We start from the raw sequence: 20096 nt of genomic DNA on the forward strand, positions 1-20096 counted from the left end.
GATGAATGTTACATTGTTCCACGTCTTTGCATTTCACTACACACTTATTCCATCATTATCTTCCATGAATAATGCTCACATTCATTGGACGAGGTCACAAGGGCGATGACAGTCGCGACGAGATCGCCCTTGTAGAAATCCACAGCGAGCAAGCTTCGGCAAAGGACCAGGAGGTTGTTTCAGAACCTGTATCTGTATCCCCGCGGTCGAGAGCTTGGGCCACGGCCGTCGATATGGGAGGCCCGGGTCGAATCTCTGTTAGCTCCAACGACATCCCAGATCACGTCCGCAGGACGCTGCAGAAAGAACGCCAGGTTACCTTCTGGGGATGCTGTCGTCAGTATCCCAAGGCTGTAGCGTGGTCTCTAATGTTGTTCTGCACCATCATCATGGAGGCCTTTGACAAGTCGCTGATACAAGGCTTCATTGCGTTTCCACCTTTTCGCAGGAGGTATGGAACTCCAATAACAAACATTGACGATCCCACCGTCACGCAGGACTACGAGATTTCGCCAACGTGGCAGATGGGGCTGCAGAATGCCGCAATTGCCTGCGAGATCGTTGGTCTCCTTGCCCATGGTTACATCACATATCTTATTGGGTATCGGAAGATGTTGGTCCTTTGCATGATTTGGCTCATGATTGCAATCTTTGCCTCTTTCTTTGCAAACAGCATCGCCATGCTTGCAGTTGGACAGGCACTCTGCGGTATGTGCCATCGCGTATAGCATCATTTTCATGGATTGAGACACTGATCAGTCCAGGCTTCCCTTGGGGCGTTATCCAGACCCTCGCCGCCACGTACGCCGCCGAGGTCGTCCCATCAACTTTGAGAGCCATTCTGCTCAGCAATGTCAACATGTGCTGGTTGATCGGGCAATTTGCAGCGATGGGTGTTCTTCGTATCTTTGTCGACGACGAAACTGAGTGGTCTTATCGATTGCCATTCGCGATTCAATGGGCCATCGCCGTCCCTCTCATCATTGGTGTGTGCTTTTGCCCCAACAGCCCATGTGAGTGCACTGTCTTCAATGCCGTTTTGCGAAGTTTTTACTGACTTTGACAGGGTGGCTTATCCGTCACGAACGACCGGACGAAGCTCGCAAGGCCCTGAAACGACTTACCAATGGCCACAATCTTAACATTGAAGACACCATCGTCGTCATGGAACACACGAACCAGCTGGAAAACAAGTACAATTACGGAGGCGCAAGCTATAGAGACTGCTTCAAAGGCGCGAATCGTCGCAGGACCGAGATTGCCTGTGCTGTCTGGGCCTGCCAAGCCCTCTGTGGCTCTACCTTGACGTCGTACGGGGCCTACTTCCTTACCCAGGCTGGATTTAATGCCGCACACTCGTTCACGCTGTCGACTGGAATGTACGGCATGGGTATCCTGGGAGGCATGATCTCTTGGATCTTTCTCTCTTTCGTCGGTCGACGCAAGCTTTATCTCACTGGGTTGTCATGCGCCCTTGGCTTTTTGACAGTCGGTGGAATTTCGTCAATAGCCCTGGCCTCGACTGGCGTCACCAACTGGATCTTGGGTGGCATCATCATTGCCATGACATTCACTTATAACATCACCATCGGTCCTGTTTGCTACGTCCTTGTTGCCGAAATCCCCTCAACACGTCTACGCGTCAAAACAGTCGCACTCGCAAGAGTCACCTACAACATCTTCATGATGCTCAACAACGTCGTGGTCCCACAAATGCTGAGCCCAACAGCATGGAACCTCAAGGGCAGGGTGTGTTTCGTGTACATCGGCACGACCCTCCTGTGCCTAATATGGGCTTACCTGAGACTACCCGAGTGCAAGTCGCTATCATATCTCGAGTTGGACATTCTATTCGAGAAGAGGGCGCCTACGAAAAAGTTCAAGGAGTTTCAGGATCGCCTGCAGGGTACGGCTTACATGAGCGCTTCAAGGATCGAGAGGTCCAAAAACCCTTGGCATGGATGGATGGCTTACTCGTGAAGTCGGAGTTTTCTTTTGTACAGATGTCATGGTGTCTTTGGTGTCACTTCTTGGGAGGAGAAAAGCGATTGTAGTTACCTGGAGTCAAGAACTTAGGCGTGGGGATCCTTTACGACATATACATATTGTTAATGTAACCGAATTGATAGTGTTCCCACTATAGGTCCCTGAAACGGTGGTGAGCCTTTCATAGGCCCTTTTCAGAGCGCTCAACCGGTCTTGAGCCACCCTCCCGAGCCGGCTGGTGCCGACGCATGCCAGTAATAGTAATTTTCGGAAGTTTGTCAATTGCGGTGATATCCACCAGATGTAACCCCAAAACATTTGGTACCGTATTTGATAGTACCAAGTGATACAAATTCTGGGTCTGGTTAGTGTTTGTCAGAGCCGAGAGCGTGCTGGAAGGGGTTGTAAAAGGTCATTGTGTTGAGTTTGTTTCACCAAAATAATAGGCTATGAGTCTTCACAAAGCATTGTTGAATGGATCTGATTGGCAACATTTTGGTATTACACCTCCGTTAATTTGCCTTTGAACATCTTATTCTGTTGTAATAAGGTATGGGTAAACGATGGTCTATCTCCTCTCTAACCCTAAAGTTAACGAGGAGTAAAGAATAATAATACTAATGCAGACGATCCATTAGGTCTTTCGCCTAGACCATATATCTTCTCATAGCTTAAAAGTTCAGAACAGCGCAAAAACTACCAGTGGTAAACCTAGAGCTAAAGCGAAATCTCACCACTCAAGAAGTGAAGTTTCATAACGCTGAGAAAGATATTTCTCAACCTCCTTGGTTGTCGTCTCCCAAAAAGCGCGCACCTGGTTCAGATCCTTTGCAACACGATGAGGCTCTTTGACCTCACCAAAAGGCTCCAAATATTTGCCCTTGTAGACCTCCGGTTTTCGCCAGACCTCTGGAGCAGTAGCGGCGAATAGCGTTGTGAAAGAACCTTCGTCTAGGTCCAGCATAGTCCGTCTGATGAGTGGCTGCAGGAAAGAGGAGAAAATAGCCACAGCGTTGTCACTCTTGACGGCTCCTGGATTGAGCGATAGAGAAATGATGGGAATTTTGGCTTGGTCGAAGCGTCGCTGAAGCTCTTGGGCGAACAAGACGTTGGCAAGCTTCGCCATGCTGTATAGGAGTACATTGATGCTGAACATGCGCTTCTGAACGTAGCGGTACTTCCACGGCTCATACGGCAGTTCGCCTCTGAGGAATGCAGGACTTGAGAAGTCGAATGCGTAGTCCGCAGGGAGAAATATGTGGTTCGCGCTTGAAGAGACGGTAACGACACGGACATCGGCGTCTTTGACGGCCGCTGCGTTCTTGAGGAGCGGGAGAAGCCCGTTTGTGAGAACGAAATGGCCGACGTGACTAAGGAATGTGAGATGCTGCGCTAAGAAGAAAGAATCAGGGATAAATACCAGACTGCCATGACTGTCTCCCAACCCGCTTCGTTGGTCTCGAGATCTTTTGTTGCCAGCCCTGCGTTATTGACTTGACAGATGTGAGTGAACAGCCAGTCCTAATAGCTTTGTGACATACTCAGAAGATCAAGCTTGGGCTCGTTCTCTCTCATCCATGCAGTGGCTTTCAACACACTGCCGATATCACCAAGATCGAGCTGAAGCCATACCAGCAGGTTCTCGGGAATCTCGGGTGCCAAGGAGCGTATTTCCTGTCTGGCTGCTTTGGCTTTGGCTTCGGATCTGGCGGTGTAGTAGACCTTGGCGCCTTTAGACACGAGATGCTTCACTGTGTGCAAGCCGATGCCAGAGCTGAAAGTGTGAGCTGATGTTCATAGACTGCATCTCTTTGACTCACTTGGCTCCTGTGACTAGTGCCACCTTCCCACTGAGGTTGGGTGTTCCATCACGAGGGTTCCAACTTTGTCCCATTGTCGTCGCCGGTGATCGAAGCCTTTGAAGTGCTGGATTATAGGCTTGTAAAAGGACTTGGGGTAATAGTTTGGTTCATCGATATCGACAGTCAACATTCAAGCCCTTATATCCTCTACTCTCCTGGCTGAAGCACAGAGTGGATGACAAATTGGCTCGCAATTCTTGACCATTTATTGAAGTTAAGATGACATGTCTGCTTTGAAATTAGCCATTCCATATAACAGGAAGGGCTGCAGAACCGCCTCCAAAGCAATCGTTTATCGGGCCCCTCGTTCTGGCTGGACAAATTGTTTAGAACGGCAAGAAAATGCGAAAATTTCCTTAGGCAGACATGGGAGACGTGTGGAAGGATGGTGGGATTAGTTCCAATATCCGCTGCGAGATTGCCTTTCAATCCAAATGAGAAGGCTGATAAATCAATGCCGAGATCTCCATAGACCCTTGGAATCAAGAGAGCATGTCTCATGATGGCGCCGGTGATGACGCCCTTGCCCAACTCTCGATAGAGTTGAGTTCTATGATTGGCTGCCTTCAAAGCAAGGCAAGAATTCGCGACGCTAGGGCAGATCATTTGAGCTAGGGCTATGATTAGTCACGGTGACCTTCAACTTCAAAGAGGATGGAGGACAGCGGTAAACGCTCTGCTCAAGTTCAGCTTTGATCGATAGAGAGCCGATATTAACTGGAATCGACTCACCTCGCAGTTTAATACCAACAGATACCTACCAACCAATGGCTGCTGGCTGCTGGACTTGTAAAGGCAGGGCTTCTATTCCTCTGGCAGGCCTTGACCCACTGACGCACAACAGACCGCAAGGTCCGCTGCGACTTGCGACAGCCAACATGCGCAAACTGCGCTCGGTCGAAGAGGAAATGCGCTGGATATGGCATAAGACTGTCGTGGCCACGGCCAAACGACCGACGACGCTCCATGGTTCATGAGCCAGGCCGATCACCCCGTGCCAATCCTGACAGCGAGAAGGCTCTCTACTTCATCAATACATATACTTGGCATGTGGCCATGTACGGGCCGTCCTCCGATGGAAGCTATTCAAGTAAGTTGCTCGTATTGGCCAATTGGCTCAAGTCTAACGAGGATGAGTGGCAGCGCTGGTCGCCAGACCCCCTGGCCCCTTGATGTACTCGCTATCGTTGATCAACCGAAACGAGTCTATGCTTCTAGACTATTGTAAGATCTCGGAATGACCTGCCCCCAACTGCTGTATTATAGGCTAATCCCTTGCAGACATGCGGGCGGACACAAAGATTCCTGGCGCAGACCCTCCCCGACCGTTGATGCAGGTGATTCTCCAGATGGCGCTTGCAGACTCTACACCTTCTTCCAAAGCTGTGCTACAAGGCATCTTGGCCTTGTCGTCACTACGCTTATCAGGGAATTCTGCTGCGTTAGCACACAAGACAAAGGCTATATCTGCGCTTGCTCGGTCGTTGAGCTTGGACAAGACGCGCGAGTTGACAAGCAAGACTGTCGTTGCGAGTATGCTTCTATATCTATACGAGGTTATTCACTTCCCCTCTTCCCTCTATTAACTACGGTGACTAATTTAAACAACTCGTAGACTGCCCACCCAAGCTTGACAGGTCCTTCATGGGCTGTATACCTCTGTGGCGTCAAGAAAATTGCTACATCCTCCTCTACCGAGCAGAATCCCAGCCGTTGTATGGATCACGGACCATTCTTCAATTGGCTGCATTACCATGAAATCATGGGCCACTTCAGCTTGGTTTGGTGGGCACCTCCTGATCCTCCGCCAATCTGTTTCGTCGATGCAGCCGCACTCCTGGGTCTACCTAGGAGTGAAGAGGCAGATATAATACCCTTACAAGATGACCAACTTGTACACAACGACGAGGGGTCTGTCTGTTCCTTAGCAATTTTGGACATCATCTCGATGCTATTCCATAGCATCAGCCCAGACGTGGAACATGCCATCTCATCCAAAAAGCGTCAACGCCTACTAGAGGCGGAGAATACTCTACGCAAATACTTGTTGGAATACCCATCAACCAAGTCCACCTACGAGTCTCGTCAATCCTCAAACACAAGCACTCTCCTCCACACTATCGCAGCCCTGATCTTCCTCAATCGTGCAGCATTCGATTACACTGGAGAAGAGGCAGCCCACGAGGTCTTGGTCAAACACGGTCTGGATATTTTAGAGACTGTCGATGTTTCTTATACTCCGTGGCCCATCTTTATTATAGCCTGCGAGGCACACCGAGACTCGGCGCGGTTGTTAATCCTCGATGTTGTGGCTAGGATAGAGAAACACACTGGGAGTCGCCGCTTGACTCTGCCTAGGCATCTTATTGAAGCAGCCTGGAACTATCATGATCTGAACCTTGGGCGAGGCTTAGATTACAGAGTCATGCTTCACTCTGTTATACGGACGGCACCTTACATGCCATTTTTTGCGTAGACTCGAGTTGATGAGGGTTTCTTCGAAAATTCATGATGATTCAACCTTTCGATATGTAGCACAGTATGGATGGCAAGTGAACGTAGATAATATTATATGACTTCATCCCCTTTCATCTCTAGATTGTATAAGGATCCCTTCCCATTATTCTTGAGACTCACCATAGACCTTTTTGATAGACGGTCGAGAGCTCAAACGCCGATGCCATGCCAGAAAGCTGGGGAATCTCTCTTCCATTTGACACTTATCCCACAAAGTGTCCTTGAAGAATGGGGCAAAGAGGGCGACCCTGTTCCAAGGGATGAAGCAAAGATCTGCGTACGTGCTGAAATCCTATTAGAGGAAATATTGACAGACAACCGGGTCCACTCTCACCATTTGTCCCCAACCAGGTATTCCCGGTCCTTGAGGATGGTCTCCAAGACTTCAAAAACTCGGACTGTCTGATCAATGTATCGCTGTTTCGCGATGGGAATGTCGTCGGGGCAGCGATGAAACCACACAGCTTGGCCAAAATAGGGGCCCTACATAGTCAAAGTTATTAATTGTTTAGTCATGATGGAAACCCTGCACTGCTCACCTGGCCCGACATCTGGAAATGTAGATACTGTTTCAAAGCCCACTTGCCCCCTGCATCCTCGACTGTCAGCTTGCCATGCTTATCGTATAGCTCGACGAGATACTCGACGATAGCTCCAGACTCCCAGATGGTGAAATCGCCATTGTTAGGATCAGTGAGGGCTGGCACTCGGCCATTAGGATTCAAAGCAAGGAACCAATCTTCTTTGGGGTTATCCACCACAATCTGAGGCATGTCAGTGGTTTGAGACCTTAATAGTACCCTGGGTAAAACCTTGTCATAGGGGATGCCGAGTTCTTCGAGAACAATGGTGACTTTGTAAGGGTTTGGCCCGGCGCCTCGTTCACATCGTTAGCTGCCCGCATATTGCAGGATAAAGGGGACTTGATGTGTTACTATGCACATAAACCGTGAAAGGTTTCAAGGCAGCCATGATGAACGGCGCAAGAGAAGAAATGTTTGGCGAGAATAAGGAGAGTGAGTTTTGCGGGTCGATCAAAACGGGTTGGTAGGCTTGTCAGATTGATGATGAATAGTTTTCGGGCTTAAGGTTACTCACGATGTGATATCAATGTTATCCCTGAAAGTCATCTTGAAGAGCCTATCCACAATCCTCTCCCCACTCCTCGTCTCGCGTTGCGCGTCGGACAGCGAGGTCGATCCGTTTGAGCAGAACTCACCCGAGGCATCCCGAACTCGTACCTTTACAGCGAGCCGAGCATCGATCGGGTCAAGGATAGGGCCATGAAAAATTGGCTACTCAGATCAACCCGGGGAGATATGGTAACTCCCCGGCGTAAAACCGCCAGCTTGAAGCCCCATTCAGTGGGGGGCCTTCCGTGGTGGTTACACTAGCCGCAGTCTTGGCATTTCCCGATCGCCGAAGGCCAATAGGAGAGTAGTTGGGACATGCCACGGAATGATGTCGAGCCGCTCCCGTCCTGACAGCATTGAAGGCTGGCAGTCTCTCCCTGGCTTCCCGACAGCGGTGAAGCTTTCCAGTTGAGAGGTTGAGCCCAAGCGCATCATTACCTGAGTCAATTTTTCAAGTCAAATTGAGGTTTGGCTTCAAAACGGATAGGCTGTGTTGCCTCTATGATGGTCAAAGTTTTATACCAAGAAGCCAACATTGGAAGCGGAGGGTAGCCGGGGAGATAAGCTGAGCCTGCTGTTGTCGTAGATCCCTAACAAGATTTCATACTCTGCTCTAGACAATCACTCGCCTGAAGGTCGTTAAATAGGGGCTACGAATGAGGCTAACAAGACTTAAACCTAGATTTGGCCAACATCACCATCGTCGCTGCTTTCCACCGCACGCTCATTTACCCCACAATCCCAAACGGTCAAGCAGCTCGTAGACACTCAACCCAACCATGGAGACAGTTTTGGTTGTCGGGGCCACTGGCAAAATTGGCGTATCTGCCGTCAAAGCTGCTCTCAACACTGGGCGAAACGTCATCGCCGTTGTGAGAAATCAGGCTAGCACCAGCAAACTCCTTAAGCATGTTGGAACATCCAAGGGTATCACGGTTGCAGAAGCCGACGTTACATCGCCCGATGGTATTCAAAGCATTGTGCAACGTGTGCGAGAAGGCCAGCTGCCATCCTTCCAACATGTTTACTCGTCAGGTACGTATACGTTTAAATACAAGGGCATAAGACGATACTGACAGCGGGACAGTTGGAACTTTCGACCTTTCGCCTCACATTACAGATGTTAGCACCGAGGCTTTCCGAAGGATCATGAATGTTAATCTTGAGGCCAACTTTTGTAAGCCTGCCCGCGATCCATTGCATCAGCATCTATCCCTCATTGCCGAATTCCCCTAACTTGTCCAAGTCGCATACAGAGCTACAATCCCATATCTGCTTGAGCAGAAGTATGGAAAGAGCACGTGGACCCTTATGACCGGTGCCGCAGGTGACAGTGGTGTAAGTTGTTGACGTGCTGGGACTCCCTGTGAGATGCAGCTTAACTAACCATATCATTTCCAGTGGGCTGGCGTAACTGCCATCAGTCAGGGAGCGCTCTTCTCCCTTGCCAATGTCGCTTGCCGAGAATTGGCCGAAACCAACATTCGTTTCAACGAGGTCTGGCTCGCATTCCGAGTTGAGCATGATGAAGACGCAGCAAAGCATGGAAGCATCGGATCGTCTACTTTTGCTCCGCATTACGAGCAGATCCTTGGTAGGCCAGAGATATCCGCCAGCAGGGTCCGCCTTGCGAAGCCAGCCGACATTAGCAATTTCACATGGTCGAAGAAGTTGGTTTGAGCGGCAGACTGTATTCCCATAGTGAACAGCCAGGGTAGTTGTTGAACATGGAATGTATAGTTGACTGTTGCTCTTGCGACGGCTTCTTAAAGGTGACCAAGTAGCATGTAACACAAGATCGCTTAATGGGGTCTCTCCGTAGGGGGGCCTTGCAGACGAAAGATAACACACCCATAGCGAGGGTAACACATAAGTTTGAGACGAGCCGTACGCAATAGCTGCCAATGGATTACAAAGAAATGAGGCAAAAGCCACAGTAGCGAAACGATTAAGTACAGAAATAATATCTCTCTAGTCTATGAATATGAATGTCTAAGGAAGGGGAACCTCTACCCTCACGGCTTAATATACAACCCATACCCCAATCTCCTAGCGCCGCTTCATCCATCCTTAGCCTCTTGGGCGATGGGGTAATCTATGTAACCCTCATCGCTTTGTGCGTACATAGTCTTTGGATCAAACGGCGCAAACTCGATGCCCTTCTTCGCTTTAAAGACCAGGTCGGGGTTGGAGATGTACGGACGGCCAAATGCCACCACAACATCGTGGTCCGCATAATCGACATCCACCGCCTTCTTGGCGGAAGCGGCATCGTAATTCCCGGCAACGAGAACAGGGCTCGCATCGCCATAGGCGTTCAAGATGAACTTGATCTCCTCGCCGTTGGTTTGTCGAGCGTCGGACTCGCACGCGTGGAGGTAGGCCAGCTTGAAGTCGGCCAGCCTGCGCACAAGGTCCGATAATTGCGGAACAGGGTCGTCCATGCGCATGCCTTGGTACTTGCTCCAGGGGCTTAGCCGGATTGCGGTGCGCTCGCTTCCAACTGCGTCGACAACGGCGCGGGTGACCTCGACGGCAAAGCGGGATCTGTTCTCGATGCTTCCACCCCAGGTATCCGTCCGTTTGTTGGATACGTCTTGGATGAACTGGTCGACTAGGTATCCGTTGGCGCCATGAATCTCGACTCCGTCGAAACCAGCGCTTATGGCGTTCCTTGCTGCAGCTGCAAAGTCGGAAATGGCGTCCCGAATGCCATCCTCAGTCAGAGGGGCTGGGTAGTGCATATCATCGTTAAATGCGCTCTTCATGGGCACATCGCTGCTGGAAACCAGCTGGTGTCCTCCCTTCTCCAGGAACTGAGGGTTTGCGGCGCGACCCAGTGCCCAGAGCTGTAGAAAGATGTATGATCCTTTGGCGTGCACAGCTTTGGTGACTTCCCTCCAGGCGTCGATCTGAGACTGGTTGTAAATGCCTGGGACGTTGGCATAACCACCGTGTCGGGGACTGATGACGGTGGCTTCGGTGATGACGAGGGAGCCTGGGGACGAGGCGCGCTGCTTGTAGTACTCCTTTACAGAGGGCAGGGGAACGTGATTCTCGCTTGCTCGGAGGCGGGTCATTGGGGCCATGGCGATGCGCTGGGAGAGGGACATCGCCCCGACCTTGAGGGGGGTGAAGAGTTTCGTCATGTTGCAAGGGAAGGGATTGCTGATTTAAGGCTTGCAGCGGAAGTGTTGGAGGCTGGAATTTTCTCTCGACGCTGAATCCAACCTCAAACCATGATCAAGGTCCATCTATATACAGCCCCGGTTGGTGAGCTTGTTTACTCGTCCGTTCCAGGATGGTGGCGTGGTAGGGTCCCTAAGTCCCCGATGCCAGATGACCATAGCAAGTCACAAAAAGACCGATAACTGTATTTGTCATGTCGGTCTTCTGTGATGGTCCAGGCGAGAACCGAGGTAGAACGCCATGGCTACGCCCCCATCATGAGCCCCGTTGCTTAGTTGGAGAAGCGGCTCAGAGTGTTCGTGGCGGTGGGGAGCTGATACAGGCACAGCTAGCTGTGCAATTATCATCACGTGCCTTTTCGCACAGCTGGCTGTGCCATTATTGTTGAACCGAAGCGGTCCTATTCATACGAGAATGTGCAGGGGATCCCGCAATGGGTTTTGACCAGACGAGCCTCGGAACCAGTTGAAGCAAAGTCACGTGACAAGACACATCTCAAATAGGAATAGCGCATAGCATCAGCCCAAAAGAGGGGCAAGAGTCAGTCAGAGACAATCAATCAAGCAATTCACTCAAGATCGGGTTCAACAATATCCATCTAATCAATTACTTGCCTTCCTTCCTCTACCATTATTACCCCTCTTTTCTATAGTCGGGTTCTTTTTGCCCTCCGGCGCTGGCTTAGTATCTTATTTACCTCTTGAGGGTCTTTATTCTCAGCGGTCAATAAGGCAACCCGATGCATAACTGCCTTTGTCCCCTTTGCAAGAGACTATAGAGCTTCTAAAATTAACTCTAGGGAGCTGCTCTGATGCCTTCTAATTCGTCTTTCGAGGTATTTAGACTAAGATCTAGCCTTAAGCACGGTCTTTGGGGTCCTTGAGGCCCAAGGGGTCGATGGTTTAGCTGCCTCCTCAACCGGCGTTGGCGTATATAGCTACACATCAAGCTTTAAGATCACATTTTCCGCATTAAGAGGAATAAGCCTAGCTCTTCTAAAAGCCCTCTTAATATTTCATTCTATCATAGTGGCTTAAAATGCAGCGTAGAAGGCCAGAAAGAACTCAGTCTTTAAAACATAGGTTATAAAGCATCTAATTAGACGCTTTATTTCTCGACTATAAATACTCTTAAGCACGCTAAAGCACCTAATATCAAGGGGCTAAAATAGATAAGAGGAATAAGGTAGTATATAAAGCCTAATAATCTTATTCTATTTATAATATCTCTCGAATTTAATAGAGTAGTAACTTTTATAGCTATTAAGGATTAAGAGATAATAGATACTAATTAATCAATTAGTTATGCATTAGTTAAAGTGCTTAAGCCACTTAAGACCGGTCTCGTTATTAGTCTAGCCATTTTAGGTCATCGTAATAGCCTAATCGCCCGGGAGGTTACTTTCTCGATACTAGTTAGCAAGGTAATACTAGCCCGCACCGATAATAAACGGCGGGATCAACTAGCCTTCCGCATTAATCGCCTAAATAACTATAATCCATTCCTGGTTTCTAGGCTACACTACTTTTAGCTTTTTATGCCTTTCTATGCCTATGACGACTATTCCGCTTATAATTATGCCTATAAGAAAGCTAATCTCATTAATATTATAAATATTATCTAATTAGATACTATACTTCGCGATTATATTCGCTATAAGCTAAAACTAATCGCGGATAATAATTAGATCTTCGCACTTAGCTCTCTAGTAGTCATATTTATAAAAAAATATATCTTAAGGTCTAGGTATCGCTTAATAAAATTTAAAGCCCAGCGCACGCTAACTAGTGACGCGTCGCAGTTAATAAGTAATTAATTAGCTATTTTTTTTATACTATATAGTTAAGGGGGAAATCCTCGTAAATCTAGGTTAAGAATAAACTAAATAATAATTTATTCCTCTAGATCTAATAGTTTATATAATTTCGGGATAATATCGCATTAAGATTATATACCATTATGCCGACAATGTAAAGCATAGTAGTTAACTTAGTAGAGCCTTATAGTTTATTATAGTTTTAAATCTAGGTTATTTTAAAGGGCTTAAAGTGCAAAAAGTAATCTAGCTTTTTTATTTAATTAAGATATATCTAGTTATGAGGAATTAATTGATTAAATAGTAATAATATTAGATGAGGGATTTTTAGTGCACTCGCTTATCTGGTGCACTCGCTTATCATATATGTTATACTAATTGCATACCGTATTATTCCTATAAATATTAATTGGGGGGGGTTTCCATTTCTGTACTATCTCTCCTATACTTTAAGATCTCTCTCGGCAGCATCCCATATTTCCTATATACCTCGCCGCCCTGAGAAAGGCTACTCTGCCATCTCTATCCCTACGTTCTATTTAACACGCTCATTCTCAGCCTTATCCCAATTAAGATAACTCATTATCTCCTCCTTAGTCTAATCTCTAATGCTTCTTCCTGCCTTGTAATATTGTTATAGTCCTCTTAGGGGAGTAAGAGGCCTAAGTATTACTGAAAGCGGTGAGATGAGAGCTGTTTCTAGCAGCTAGAAGGTCAAAACAAACATAAGTCGCAATGCAAAGAAGGCACATAAGAGGTAATCTAAAACTAAGTTGATTCTATCTAAAAGCTGCTGGATCTGGCCATTATAGAGCTAGATTCGTCACGTGGGGGACCTATGTGACTGTGGCATGTAACAAATATCTCCCTATTTGCTTATAGTTAAGGCACTAGTTATAGTCCGCTTTACTATAGCGGGTTGGTAGCCCCATAGCCCTCTGATGTAGCTAATTAGTCTTAGGGGTTCCCCGAGGCAACGCAGCATACCAGGCCTCTCATGCTTCTTTATATCATTGATAGGTGGCACGGGGGTCATTAGCTCGTAATATAGGCGCCTCTTTGGCGGCTATTAGCTTAGCTGCCGAGGGAGATAGCACCCGGGTTATTATGTGTGTTGTTATATGTGTTATTATAATAGTCTCAGAGACAATAGAGGCCCCTAATGGGGATCCCGGGGATAATAAGCGGGTCATAGAGCGAGTAGATATATGTGTTATTATATACATTGTCGTAGCGGTCTCGGTGGAGGCCGGCAATAGATACTCATAGCGTAAGGGGTATGCTTTAGACCTTATAGTATGGCTAACCTCGCTATATTTTAAATACTTTAGCGGTGCCTTTAGTTATATTACTTTCTTAATAGCTTTAAATATATAAGGCTTATGCTATGTGCTTATTAGTGGCAGCGTTAAACTAGCTGCTAGACGGTCGAATTGCTTGCGAGGCTTAATAAGAAGCTAGGGGCTTCTTAAGCGTTTAAGATGCTAATATGAATAGAAATGATATAGTAGAAGGGGCTAATCTTGCACCTATAAAAGCTAAAGGGTATAAGCATAAGGCAGTCTAAGAGTCTTAGTGAAAACCCCTGTACACGTAGGATATTCTGCTAATAGCCGTTCCCATTGAGCCTTAACCTTCCGCAGGGCATTATATAATATCTAACCACGGATATTACTATATAATAACCCAGATAGCTAAAGAGGTATAGTAATCTGCTGCTTAGCTTAGGTTACCTCGATTTTATCGAGCTGGTTTAATAGAATAAGGTTAATAACCCTCTAGGCCTTAAAGAGGTTAACTTACGAGGTTTTTAAATAGGTCTTAATAAGCTAATAGATACCCTTAGCCCGTGATATAATAAACTATTCGAAGTAAAGGTATTAATTAACCTACGCCTTTATAAACCTCTCTTTATGGGGGGCTAGCTAGGTCTCTATAATATAGCCTACCTTATTAATATAGTTAGCGAGGTAACGCTCCTTAAACTTTTTAAGCCTCTTATTATAGATATCCTTAGTTATTAAGGCTATAATCTTATACTAAGAGTCATAGAACTTCTTCTACTTTTTAAGTCTTTAAGGATTGCTTTTATCTCGAGTAAATGCGGGTTAATAATAGGCTAGAACTACCTTATTAATATGCCAAAGGCATAAGAGTAAGGCTAATTTAGGGAAATAAGAGGGGAGGAAATAGCATTTATATAAGTAAGGCAGCGATCTATAAGTATCATAAATAGAAGGGCCGCTCTATAAAGCTTATATATATACTATAGCTATTCTAGAGCCTAGATAAAGTCCCCCTCTTCCTCGCCACTTAGAAATACAAATGCAATGCAGAAGGATTATTAATAAGCATTAATACCAACTATATTAAGTTAAGGCATCCTATACTTATTAGTCTTATATATACAGTCTAATATAAGCGCTTTAGGATATAATTTAATATATCTTAGTGACTTTGGGTGTGCAAATAATACCGCTATAGCTCTGCCGGTCTCATCAAGGTGTATTTAACTCTAGAAGCCCTGGTTCTTAAGCTTATTGGCAAGGGCATATATATTGCTTTGACCTTTAGTAAGCTCTTATTTACCCCGTGTAATGTAATTATAGATATCTCGCTATATAGTAAGTAAATCTAAGTTTATATATAAATAGGAATTAATCTCCTTTGGCGCAACGCTGGCATTAGCGAGTTATTAGATTATTATTTTATCTAAAGATAATAGCTAATAATATATTAGATGTGCTAATTAACTAAGGCTTAGTTCGTGATTATATCAACCAAAGTTAGGCTTAGAGCGATGCCTTATACTCTATGTAGTCTTATATAGGCTTTCTATTGCTATCATAGAGAAGAGGCATTCTATACGATGTGATATCGTCTGCCGTTGCCGTTTCTTTGGCCGAGGAGGGCGCCCTCCTTGGTCATAGCCGAAGATAACTCTAGTTCTTTTACTAGAGGTCTTCTAAGACTTCTAGGTCATAAAGGCATAGCCTCGTGGCGCTGCCTAAGCATTAATTACTATATATAGTTTCTCTAGAGAGTTATAGTCGCATTTAAGAGGAAGGGCATCATTAGGAAAGCAAGGGGGACCCTTAATTAGGTTCATTGTAGCAAAAGAAAGGCGCGGTAAGTTAAATTAATGCCATAGAGGCTATTGATCATTCAATTGATGCCGCAGAAAAAAGGCGCGGCAAGTTGAATTGGTGCTATAGAAGCTATTGGTCGTGGATTTAATGTCACAGAAGCTCTTGATCGTTGAATTGGTGTGCCAATTTGAAGTATGTTAATATACATGATAAGCGAGTGGAATAGATAAGCGAGTGGAATAAAAATCCCTTAACCTATATCATCTCTATTTAATTAATTAATTCCTAACCACCTAGTATATCATAGTCAAATAAAGAAGCTAATATCCTTCTTGCTCTTTAAGCCCTTTAAAATGACCTAAAATTATCTCTCTAATATGCCGCAAAGATCTATAAAGTTAGTCCTATAATGCTATGGTGCTAGTAATAAGGCATTCTTTTTCTATGTGATACTATATTAAAATCATAGAAACTATCTAATCTAGAGGAATAGATTATTATTTAGTTTATTCTCGACCTAGATTCGCGAGGATTTCCCCCGTGACTATATAGTATTAAAAAAATAGCTAATTAATTACTCGCTAACTACGATGCATTACCTATTAATAAGCGCTAGGCTTCTAACTTTATTAAGTAATACTAAGAGCTTAAGACGCGTTTTTTTTATAAATATAATTATTAGAGAGCTAAATGCGAAGATCTAGCTATTATTTATAATTAGTTTAGGCTTATAGAAAATATAATCGCGAAATATAGTATTACCCTGGGTGATATCTATAACTTTAATGAGACTAGTTTTATAATAGGCCTGATTTAGAGCGGAATAGTTATTATAGGCGTAGAAAGGCGTGGAAGACCGAAATTAGTATAGCTTAGAGACCGGGAATAGGTTATAGTCATTTAGGCAATTAATGCAGAAGGCTAGGCTATCTAGCCATTTATCGTGGTTATAGGCTAATATTACCTCGCTAATTAGTACTAAGAAAGTAACCTCCCGGGCAATTAGGTTATTGCGACGTCTGAAAATGGCTGGACTAATAATGAGATAGGTCTCGAGTGGCTAAAGCACTTTAATCGGCATATAACTAACTGATTAACTAGTCCCTATTATCTTTTAATCCTCGATAGGTATAAAAGCCACCACTTGGCTAACTTTGAGATATATTACGAGGAGAATAATATTATTACGCTTTATATGCCGCCTTATTTATCTTATCTACTTTAGCCTCTTAACATCAGGTGCTTTAGGTTACTTAAAAAGGCTTATAGTAGAGAAATAAAGCATCTAATTAGATGCTTTATAACCTATATTTCAAAGACTAAGTTCTTTCTAGCCTTTTATGCTATATATTAAGCTATTATAATAGAAAGAAATATTAAGGAAGGTTTTAAAGGAGCTAGGCTTATTCCTTTTGACCTAGAAAGTATAGTCTTAAAGCTTAATATATAGCTATAGACTTTAATGCCGGTTGAGGAGGAGGCTGGCCTCTCTAACCCTTGGGTCTTAAAGACCCTAAAGACCGTCCTTAAGGCCAGGTCTTAGTCTAAATACCTTAAAAGACGAATTAGAAGGCATTAAAGTAGCTCTCCTGAGTTAATTCTAGAAGCCCTAAAGTCTCTTTCAAAAGAAATAAAGGCAATAATATATAAGAATGCCTTATTAAGGTCTAAGGTCTAAGACCTTTGATAGGCGAATGAGATACTAAGCCGGCGGCGGAGGGCAAAAAGGACCCGCCTATAGAAAAGAGGTAAGATGACTCTAGATAAAAGAAGGCAAGCAATTAATCAGATGGATATTAATGCGTAAGTGGTGGCTGAATCGTTGAAAAATAGTGGTTAAGGAGGGTCAGCGCGACCGAAGGAAAAGCATTATTTAATATGCGGCAAGACTAATTATAACGCAAGAATATATTAGGATATTCCTAAGATATCTAGGGAATAATATAGCAATAAGTTTTAATTAATTAGATAGTTTATTATATTTTTATAGCGATTTTTATTTTAAAGGTTAAGGAAAGTGTTCCACTCGCTTGTCTGTTCCACTCGCTTATCGTGTACGTTACCCCTTTTTGGGCTTACATAAGAGATGATAATGGCACAGCTAGCTGTGCGAAAAGGCACGTGATGATAATTGCACAGCTAGCTGTGCCTGTATCAGCTCCCGTGGCGGTGGAGTCGCTTACAAAACTCGTCGAGTCATATCACGGATCTCTTTAGATTACCATGTGGGCCTTTCTCAGTCAATGCTATTTGGTTGGCTCTCTGACTCGGTCAGTTAATGAGAGGAATCTTGCCCTGCATGGTTCCTTGGACACTCGGAGAATGCCAAGACCGCTGATGGCTTGACGCTACCGGGGACATAAGATATCTCCGCCGCATCCACCAATTGTGATGATGTAATCAGGTGTACTGGCAAATCTCTAGGGTAGCACCAGCCACTGGTCACGGGATCGGGGTCACACCAGGAGACAAACACGAACACCCAAGACTGCTAGACGCCTTCATGTGGTCGAGTCCAGCTGACTCCATACAGTCCCTACATGTCTATAGCAGTCATTGCCGGCTTGGTTTCATCAGGGGCTCTTCCTACATGTCATGACTAATCCTCCTCCGTCCAGGATCGCAACCCCACCTCACTTTTACTCGACTTTATCCATCACCGCCAAAGATGGACGACCCTGAACCAACCAACGCGAGCCAGGAGCCCAGAATCACCAGGAAGAGAAAGCGGACCGCTCATGCTTGCGAGCCTTGCAGGCAGCGCAAGTCCCGCTGCGATGGATCACGCCCAGTCTGTGACCTCTGTGACGAGCACAGAGTTGAATGTTACTATCGAGACTCTGTGGCAGTGTCAGCGTCCAAGGTGGATCATCACGCCGTAGCACGGCTTGACACTAGACTTAGAGATATGGAACGTCTACTCCATAGACTGGTTCCAGCCTGTTCTCGAGAACCAATCCCCTCTCCCCCGTCCTTGGCTCAGAATGAGACCCAGGAAGAAGTAACCCACCCCAGTTCGGTTGAGACGCAGGGCCATGATGCAATGCCCCAGGATGGGACTCACGTGGATCTAGCCTCGGGCACTGACAGTTCGGTGTGGTCTACTGATCCTAACGACAGCGTTGATGGCATGGCATCAATCACTTTCCAGGGCGAGACTTGTTCGGGAGTCTTTGGTACGAAAGATGAAGGTTGTATTCATTCATGGCCAGCGCTGATAACCTACTTCAAGGTCCTACATCCAACCCTGCATTTCTTCAGAAGATCATTGTTGCACAGCGCGTCATCTTTGGACAAGGCCAGCACCGTGTACCAAGCCTTAACCCCTTTCACGCTGCTGCATCGCTCGACATTTCGAGACCGGCTTCTCCGCCGCCCGCGCCGATAGGCGCATATAGTCTGCCTGCAGTAAACCCTCACATCCTGCCCTCTCACCATGATGTTCTGCAAATGGTAGATACCTTCTTTGAGAACACGGGCAAGTTCTTTCCGTACCTCTACAAGCCCTGGATCCTCCGCAGTTTCGCCAATATGCGAAGATCGGGGTTTCAAAACGTTGAACGATCCCAGCTTTGCATCTTGAACTTACTCATGGCTTTCGCCACCACTCACTGCCCTTCAGACTTGCCGGTGTCACTCAGGGCAGAACAGGGCGACGTTTTCCTGCAGCGAGCACTGCTATTGATCCCAGACATCAAGCCAGCAACAGGCAATCTTGAGCCCAGTACGTACTCTCAAACAGTTGTGGATTGTGCTGACGGTATACACAGTACAGGCGCTGTTGATGGCAACCCAATACATTCAGGGCACGCAGAGATCGTCCCAGACGTGGGATATACTTGGAAGGCTCATACATGCGGCCTTTCAAGTAGGTCTGTACCAACCTGCCAGTCAAGCTCACTACAGTCCTCTGGAGGCCGAGCTTCGGAAACGAGCCTGGTGGATGTGCTTTATCATGGACAGGTAGTGCTTTAGCTTTGCCCGAGATGGACAAGGTCGAAGATGGCTGACTAAATTGCAGAATGTGTAGCATGACCTACGGTCGCCCACAACTTGTGTTGAATGCATACATGGTGATGGACTTGCCAACCGATGTTGAGCTTGAGACGCTTGCCGGTAGTGTTCCGGATAACATGACTGCTTCAGCAGCATCAACGCCGAGTCTCTTGGTCTACACATCGTAAGAGTCATGGCACGAAGAAACCCGTAAAACGACATGCTGATATCGGTCCTGACAGTCGATTGTATCTCATTCTCGGCCAGGTCATAGAGTCTGTCTACGATAACAACATATCCTGCCTAGCCCCAACAACCAGCCTGCATCAGATACTGAAAAGGGTTCTCGAGGTAGATCAGGACCTGACCAAGTGGCGTCAGCAGCTTCCCCCAGGGCTCTCTCAAGTCACTGCGTCCGAGCTCAGTCAGTTACAGGCTGTGGGAGAAACGCAGACATACCGATTCCGCACCATCCTCACCGTGAGGTATCTGAATGTGCGGACCCTTT

The 20096-nt window shown here is 46.1% G+C and overlaps 5 protein-coding genes across 5 annotated transcripts; 2 read left to right on the forward strand and 3 right to left on the reverse strand.

Moving 5' to 3' along the window:
* Positions 1–233: 233 nt before the first annotated feature.
* LRP88_12896 (uncharacterized protein) lies at positions 234–1980 on the forward strand (the record flags this gene model as incomplete). The annotated part of the gene is made up of 3 exons (XM_083249281.1): positions 234–708; positions 765–1013; positions 1067–1980. The coding sequence occupies 3 exons, from the start codon at positions 234–236 to the stop codon at positions 1978–1980; spliced, it is 1638 nt and encodes a 545-aa protein (XP_083095083.1).
* A 736-nt stretch (positions 1981–2716) lies between these two features.
* Positions 2717–3880, reverse strand: LRP88_12897 (uncharacterized protein; the record flags this gene model as incomplete). The annotated part of the gene is made up of 4 exons (XM_083249282.1): positions 2717–3356; positions 3407–3479; positions 3528–3773; positions 3838–3880. 4 exons carry the CDS (start codon positions 3878–3880, stop codon positions 2717–2719), a joined length of 1002 nt encoding a protein of 333 aa, XP_083095084.1.
* Positions 3881–6695: 2815 nt separating this feature from the next.
* LRP88_12898 (glutathione S-transferase family protein) lies at positions 6696–7337 on the reverse strand (the record flags this gene model as incomplete). Its single annotated transcript, XM_083249283.1, has 4 exons — positions 6696–6848; positions 6905–7129; positions 7178–7242; positions 7301–7337. The coding sequence occupies 4 exons, from the start codon at positions 7335–7337 to the stop codon at positions 6696–6698; spliced, it is 480 nt and encodes a 159-aa protein (XP_083095085.1).
* A 940-nt stretch (positions 7338–8277) lies between these two features.
* Positions 8278–9178, forward strand: LRP88_12899 (uncharacterized protein; the record flags this gene model as incomplete). Its single annotated transcript, XM_083249284.1, has 4 exons — positions 8278–8533; positions 8586–8675; positions 8745–8836; positions 8900–9178. The coding sequence occupies 4 exons, from the start codon at positions 8278–8280 to the stop codon at positions 9176–9178; spliced, it is 717 nt and encodes a 238-aa protein (XP_083095086.1).
* A 380-nt stretch (positions 9179–9558) lies between these two features.
* On the reverse strand, positions 9559–10611 carry LRP88_12900 (alkene reductase; the record flags this gene model as incomplete). The annotated part of the gene is made up of 1 exon (XM_083249285.1): positions 9559–10611. The coding sequence occupies one exon, from the start codon at positions 10609–10611 to the stop codon at positions 9559–9561; it is 1053 nt and encodes a 350-aa protein (XP_083095087.1).
* Positions 10612–20096: the final 9485 nt, after the last annotated feature.

This window comes from Fusarium phalaenopsidis, assembly GCF_050370095.1.
Source record: "Fusarium phalaenopsidis strain FUZ10S chromosome Unknown contig_32328, whole genome shotgun sequence".
Lineage (NCBI taxonomy): Eukaryota > Fungi > Ascomycota > Sordariomycetes > Hypocreales > Nectriaceae > Fusarium > Fusarium phalaenopsidis.